At 48.4% G+C, this 6,091-nt stretch overlaps 1 protein-coding gene across 2 annotated transcripts in view; it reads left to right on the forward strand.

Annotated features, from left to right (window-relative positions):
- The window catches only part of rap1gds1 (RAP1, GTP-GDP dissociation stimulator 1), a 31,677-nt gene extending 25,586 nt beyond the window's left edge, over positions 1 to 6,091 (forward strand). For both annotated transcript variants that reach the window (XM_005754141.1, XM_005754142.1), the window contains 5 exons: positions 2,210 to 2,335; positions 2,556 to 2,695; positions 3,600 to 3,726; positions 3,948 to 4,076; positions 4,464 to 6,091. In XM_005754141.1, coding sequence (XP_005754198.1) covers positions 2,210 to 2,335; positions 2,556 to 2,695; positions 3,600 to 3,726; positions 3,948 to 4,076; positions 4,464 to 4,591 — 650 coding nt within the window. In that variant the 3' untranslated portion in view covers positions 4,592 to 6,091. The remainder of the gene's footprint in view (positions 1 to 2,209; positions 2,336 to 2,555; positions 2,696 to 3,599; positions 3,727 to 3,947; positions 4,077 to 4,463) is intronic.

Genomic DNA, 6,091 nt, shown 5'->3' on the forward strand with positions numbered 1-6,091 from the left:
CACACTATATCACCAAACGTATTGTCTGCCTGCACACGCACACGATCTTGGGTGATGTCTCATCCACAGAGTTTAATATGATGTTGGCCCTCCCTGTAACAGCTTCAACTCTTCTGGGAAGGGTTACGATTTCCAAGTGTTTATTCAAACTCTTAAACAGTCACACAGAGCGCAGGCAGACATGTACCGTCTGGGGACTGTGTGGCTAAGCTGCTGTCCTTCCCAGTTACCTCCACTAACAGTTGGCTGGAATATTCAGACGTTTCACAGTTTGACAGTTGCACCCGCTGAGCTCCAGAGATCGACCCATTCCTTAGAAAATGTTGACCCGCGTGCAGTCCTGAGAAAAACTACGTACACCCTCACTGTGGCAGCCAAGTGCTGCCAATCTATTTGACTTCAGTTATAATCAGCAAGTAGGTTTGAAAAGCAGTTGGAAGTTTCGAACGTAGGATTTCACAGGATACCTGGAGTTGATCTTTCCTCCACCTCCTCTCATCACGGCGGCAGACACGTCCTAAGGCGCGTAGAGTCGTTTAACCAGCGTTGGGAAAAGGTTGTAGGGCGCTTCATTTTAGGTGCAACAGCGTCAAGGATAGAAGAGCATGTGGATAACAAGGTGTTTGCAAAGTCTTCAACCATATGAGAGGCAGAACAACCAAAAGTACTGGATGCAGAATTCAGGAAAGACAGAGAGAAATCTGCCGCAGTTTCAGCATCAACTATTCGTAAAGTCCAGTTCAGTATCTAAGTCACCATGACTGGGGCGTGGTCGGAGATCCCAACGTTGTTTATATCCTTTATGCGAATGTCCAAGCCTCAGGAAAAGACCCAGTCCAGGGTGTGGCCCTTAGCCTGGGTAGGTTCATCTACCCACTGAACGAGGTTAAGAGTCAGTTAATGCAAGAAAGTCTTCAGCTTCAGTCTTTAGTCCTGAGGGGAGGCAGTCAGGACTGAGGATTTGCACAACTCATTCCCCACAAGCACCTCTTTCCATGTTTTATCGCTAAGTTCATACCCTGATGGATGCATTGGAGAGCAGTTAGTATCTTCCCCAAGGATGTTTGACCAAGTGGCCGGCATAGTGTACAGGAACATCTGTGCCGAGTATAACCTGGAAGTCCCGAGGTCAAAATGGGAGATGCCCCCAAGACCGAGCTAAGATCCTGTGGGACTTCCAGATACAGACGGACAAATGGTGGTGGCTAACCAACCGGACATAGTGGTGGTAGACAAACAGAAGAAGACGGCCGTAGTGATCGATGTAGCGGTTCTGAATGACAGCAATATCAGGAAGAAGGGAACACGAGAAGCTGGAGAAATACCAAGGGCTCAGAGAAGAGCTCGAGAGGATGTGGAGGGTGACGGTGGTCCCAGTCGGAGGACTCGCCCACATGCTCGTCAAGAAGTCATTCATGAACAAGTTCATTTTATTTTCAACAAAACAATCGACAGATTGTGAGGGTGTAACATATAATCTACTAGTAAACAAACTGTAAAACAAACAGCATGATACATGTTCATGCTAACATCTCAATAAATAAGTTACTGTAGAAAGAGTTTTAGAAAAGCTTTGGATAGACTCTCTCATTAGTTCTGAGATAAAGACGCTGAGCTCTCGCTGTGGAGGACTGAGCACTGCCTGCATCTTCACACTGACCGCGGAGCTGCACACGGCAACAGAAGGAAAACATTTAAATAAAGTGTTGCAAAGTCAGCGAGTCATGCACTGATGTCACCGCTCCGTCTGCAGCTCTTTACATCCTCAGCTCTGCTGCTCAGGCCAGGAACTAGTCTGATCCTGTGGCTCTGCTCTTTGTGTGTGTTACTGCACACTGTGGGCTCTCTGCTGCGTTCAGCTGTGGATTTATGGCACGTTCTCCCTGTGATCTGCTCCGTCATGATCCACCTGTGACTCATCCAGCCTGCAATAATCACTCGGCTCTTACCAAATACTGCCTGGCAGCCACGGGTTTAATAACAGCATATTGCTGATGTTCTCTTTGCTGGTAGTTAAAGAGCTGATGTTTCCTCGTGAGTCAGCTGATGGATCTTTATGCTGAAATGGGAGTTCTTCCCGAGCTGTTGTTCAGGGTTGGGAAGGCCAGCTGCTTCACAGTGAAGGAGCAGCGGTGTGCCTGATGCTGTCAGCGCGATATAACTTTGTTTTTTGTTGTGAACAGTGTTTGTTCTGTTATTTCCTCTGCAGTGGTGAACAAATCCAAGATGCTGTCAGCTGGAGTGGCAGATGTGGTGTTGAAGTTCTTGCAGTCGGAGATGCCTCCAGTCCAGTTCAAACTGCTGGGAACGCTACGCATGCTCATCGATACCCAAGGTAAACGCTGGCTTCTGTCTTTAATGTTCAGTTTTATTCATGTTGGAACCGTTGGTATCCAAAGGCATCATTATGGTGATTGCTGGAGTTCTGCTTGTGCGGGACAATGAGGAGAGGTTCTTAACAGCCTTCATTTTGAGTCATTAAGACAAATATGAAAGCAGCTACTCACGTGTGCAGCATCAATGACAGCAGCCTTGCCCACTGTGTGTTGGCTCAGCTGAAGCAGCAGACCACCTGGGAACCAATGGGAAGCTGGTGGAAAGGCTGGTGGAGTGGTGCGAAGCCAAGGACCACGCAGGCGTGATGGGCGAGTCCAACAGGCTTCTGTCTGCCCTCATTCGACACAGCAAGTCCAAGGTCAGACCACACGCCATCACTCACCCTCCAACACTGCAGCTGTGCTTGTTGACTGTTCAAGTCTGCAGCCGGTCCACATTCAGGTTTCCAGAGTGGGAGGTAATCCAGGATCGTAGCCTGGCAGACGTTGGGAAGTCAAAGGCATCGATAACGACTGAGCTCTGAGAGCTAACTCCACCCACACGTGCTGATTATGTTGTGTAGTGAAGGTCAGTTAGCTGGCACTGATCAGAGTTTCCCAGAAAGTTCTGCATGTTTGAGCAGCTTCTTTTTAGCGTTGTTGGAGCTGGAACGTCACTGTTCAGAGACCAGGCTGGTAAACACTCAGCGCTCTGTTGGGCCAAGCTCACCTTTGACCTTTGCAGAGGAGAATATTCAGGATCATTTCAGTAACACTGCTTTTTATTTGGACGCTGTCACCTCCACCCATATTTGTGAATAAATCTCCACCCTTCCTTTCATACAACTGATCTTCTCATGGCCTCTGACAGTCGTCTCTGTGCTGCTAGACCTCAGTGCAGCGTCTGATGCTGTCCACCATAATGTCCACCATAATGTCCACCATAATGTCCACCATAATGTCCACCATAATGTCCACCATAATGTCCTATCAGAGCGATTAGCATTGAAGGTACTGACAGTCGAATATGCTACATACATTGAACTGAACAGTCAATGTTCAGGCCCAACGGTGATTTCTGATTATTACACCTGATTTCTGGACTCCTGTGGCTGCATGTGTGGATGAGAGGCCTTTTATGGAAGATGTGACTGTTTGATTTATTTTAAATGATAGAACCTGTCACATGTAACTATTATTACATGTAGTCGTCTTTAAAACAGCTCACAGTGCGCTGAACCTCTGCGTGTTTTTAATTCTGTGGTTTTGTTTTTCTCTCTTTAGGAAGTAGTGAGGACTGTCATCCAGGGAGGAGGAGTCAAACACTTAGTTACCATGGCAACCAGTGAGCACATGATCATGCAGAATGAAGCCCTGGTGGCTCTGGGTCTCATAGCAGCCCTGGATTTAGGTAAGCTCCAGGCAGGATCCATGATCCCTGTCGTCACCATCTGTGACACAGAACATGTTTTGGGTGTGAGCAGCTGTGGTTACGCACTACTGTTGAATCTCAGATAATGGACTTTGAAGGCGTTTCAGGAGCCGTGTTGCACACGAGCGTGTTTAGAAATGTGGCGCTGAAGCTTGTAACGTTTGTGCAGCACTGCAGCTGGATGAAAGTTTGCATTTCAGTTGCAGCTGAGAAGGACTTGGTGGGAGCCGGCCTGGTGTCTGTGCTTCACAAGCTGCTGTCAGATGAGAGGAGCGCACCGGAGATCAAGTACAACTCCATGATCCTCATCTGTGCAGTCATGGGCTCAGGTGAGACTGTAACCACTCACATGTTTGAGCTCTATGTGACGGCTGATTGGCTGCAGAGATCAAAAGTGTTGTGAAACTCTGGATGTCTTCGTGTAACGCAGCTTTAAAAACGTGAAATAACAGCAGGACAAGAAGGAAGCAGACGGACAAATAAAAGCTGAAACGGTTCAACCGGTCGGTGTTTCAGCGCCCTGGCGTCAGAGCGCTGAGGTCACTGCGCCTGAGTCTCACTGTCAGTGTGCAAGCGATGGACTGACACAGCAGCAGGAGTGTTGGAGGGTCTCTGCACAAACTGCTGTGTTTTAACGTGACTGAACGTGCTTAAACACTGTGCATGCTGGGACCTGTGGCTTTGATAACACGCCTGCCTCCTGTGTTTCTCTTCAGAGCCGCTTCATAAAGAGGTCCAGAGCTTGGAGTTTATCAACATCGTCTCCAAGCTGAGGGCTCACGAAAACAAGACGGTATCACACCAGGCGTCGCTCACAGAGCAGCGGCTAACGGCCCAGAGCTAAATGACTGAGTCTGACCCCGCCCACACCTGCCCACCCCAATGCCTGCCTGATACCCACCTCTCCAGTGACACCTCACCACTGCGCTCCCCCGTGCCCCATCGTCATGTGCCAAGGTACCATGTCATGTGAACTGCGAGCCAGATATCCACTCATGTCTCTGCCACCTCCACTAGGGTTAGACTGATGTGTAATACTTTGTGCTTACATACAAGCTTTTATTTTGAAGACCTCACCATAATTCCAAACTAGTCAAAGTCAAAACCTGTTTTTAGACGCGCGACGGATACGCAGTCCTCTGGAAGCCATATTTGTAGTTTTATTCAGACGGCTAGCAGGAGGCTTCACACACCAGCTGATGTGTGAGCCACTAACGAACGCATTAGTCTAACCCTACCCCCTCTACACGTGCATGCGTCTCCGTAGCTCCACCAGAGCACCACAGACTGCCTGATGCAATAGATCGAAGACGACACTCCTTTATGACCATAGCTGTGACGCCATCTGCCGGTAAGCCGTCCAAGAAAGTGTGCACAGAACATCTTTCCTGTTGTGGATCTTCTTTGGTTTTTCGAAGCAGACAGCCATGACGCGCCCAGCTGTGTCCCATGTAGATAGAGTACACGCTGACTAGGAGCTGTGCATGTTTTAGTCCCGTTCAAGGTGTGCCGCGTTTTCCTGTCCGCTGCTTGCATGCTCCAGAGCATAGCCAGCCCTCTTCCTGCTGACACCTCGAGTCCTGGACTCGATTTTATTCCGTTTTTAACTTGTGCTGTTCAAACAGTTCAAACAAACAAAATACGAGCAGAGGAGCAAATTGGACGTGTGCCCTTCCTAACAAATGATGGCCTCGGCAGAGCTCCTGGACTCTATCCAAGACATCATACTGTGAATAATGGTCTTTAATTGCAGACTCTGGAAGTTTCACAGGAATTTGTAGAGCGTACAGTAACAGCAGGAGAGGTCAAACCCCACAGGGTCAGTAAGAGCTGCATGTCGGATATATGACATCCTTCCTGTTAGTACGTCGTAGCTCTGCCTGAACACAAAAAGCATCAGTGAGCTGTTATTGTTTCAGACTGTCAGGAAACCTCAGATCAGGCCCCACAAACGCAGCCCCGAGTGTCCGTGGGGTCACTGCCGTGTACGGTCTGTGGCCGCACAGCTGGAACCGGGATTAACAGTTAATAGGACAGACACAAAGCAGCTCCCGCACGGCGCCCTCTGGAGGACAGACTTGGTTTACATGCAGCAGGTTGTCGTCCGTGCTCCTCACCCTGTCCCTGTCCGGGCCCACACCTGGTCCTTTTCTTTTTTAAAGGTATGAATGGTTATTTATCAGAGTCGTGCTCTTCTATGACACATGCCAGTAGAGATCCTTAGTCACTGCATCAACTACTATAAGCATATATGTTTGTTGTACATGTCATGAGTTGTATATTTTGGAGGATTGTAACTCAGATAATTGTAATGCAGATAATTAAAGACGATAGCTGGTGACGA

The sequence above is a fragment of the Pundamilia nyererei genome, unplaced genomic scaffold (genome assembly GCF_000239375.1).
Source record: "Pundamilia nyererei isolate P.nyererei 1_Seehausen unplaced genomic scaffold, PunNye1.0 scaffold00512, whole genome shotgun sequence".
Taxonomy (NCBI): Eukaryota; Metazoa; Chordata; class Actinopteri; order Cichliformes; family Cichlidae; genus Pundamilia; species Pundamilia nyererei.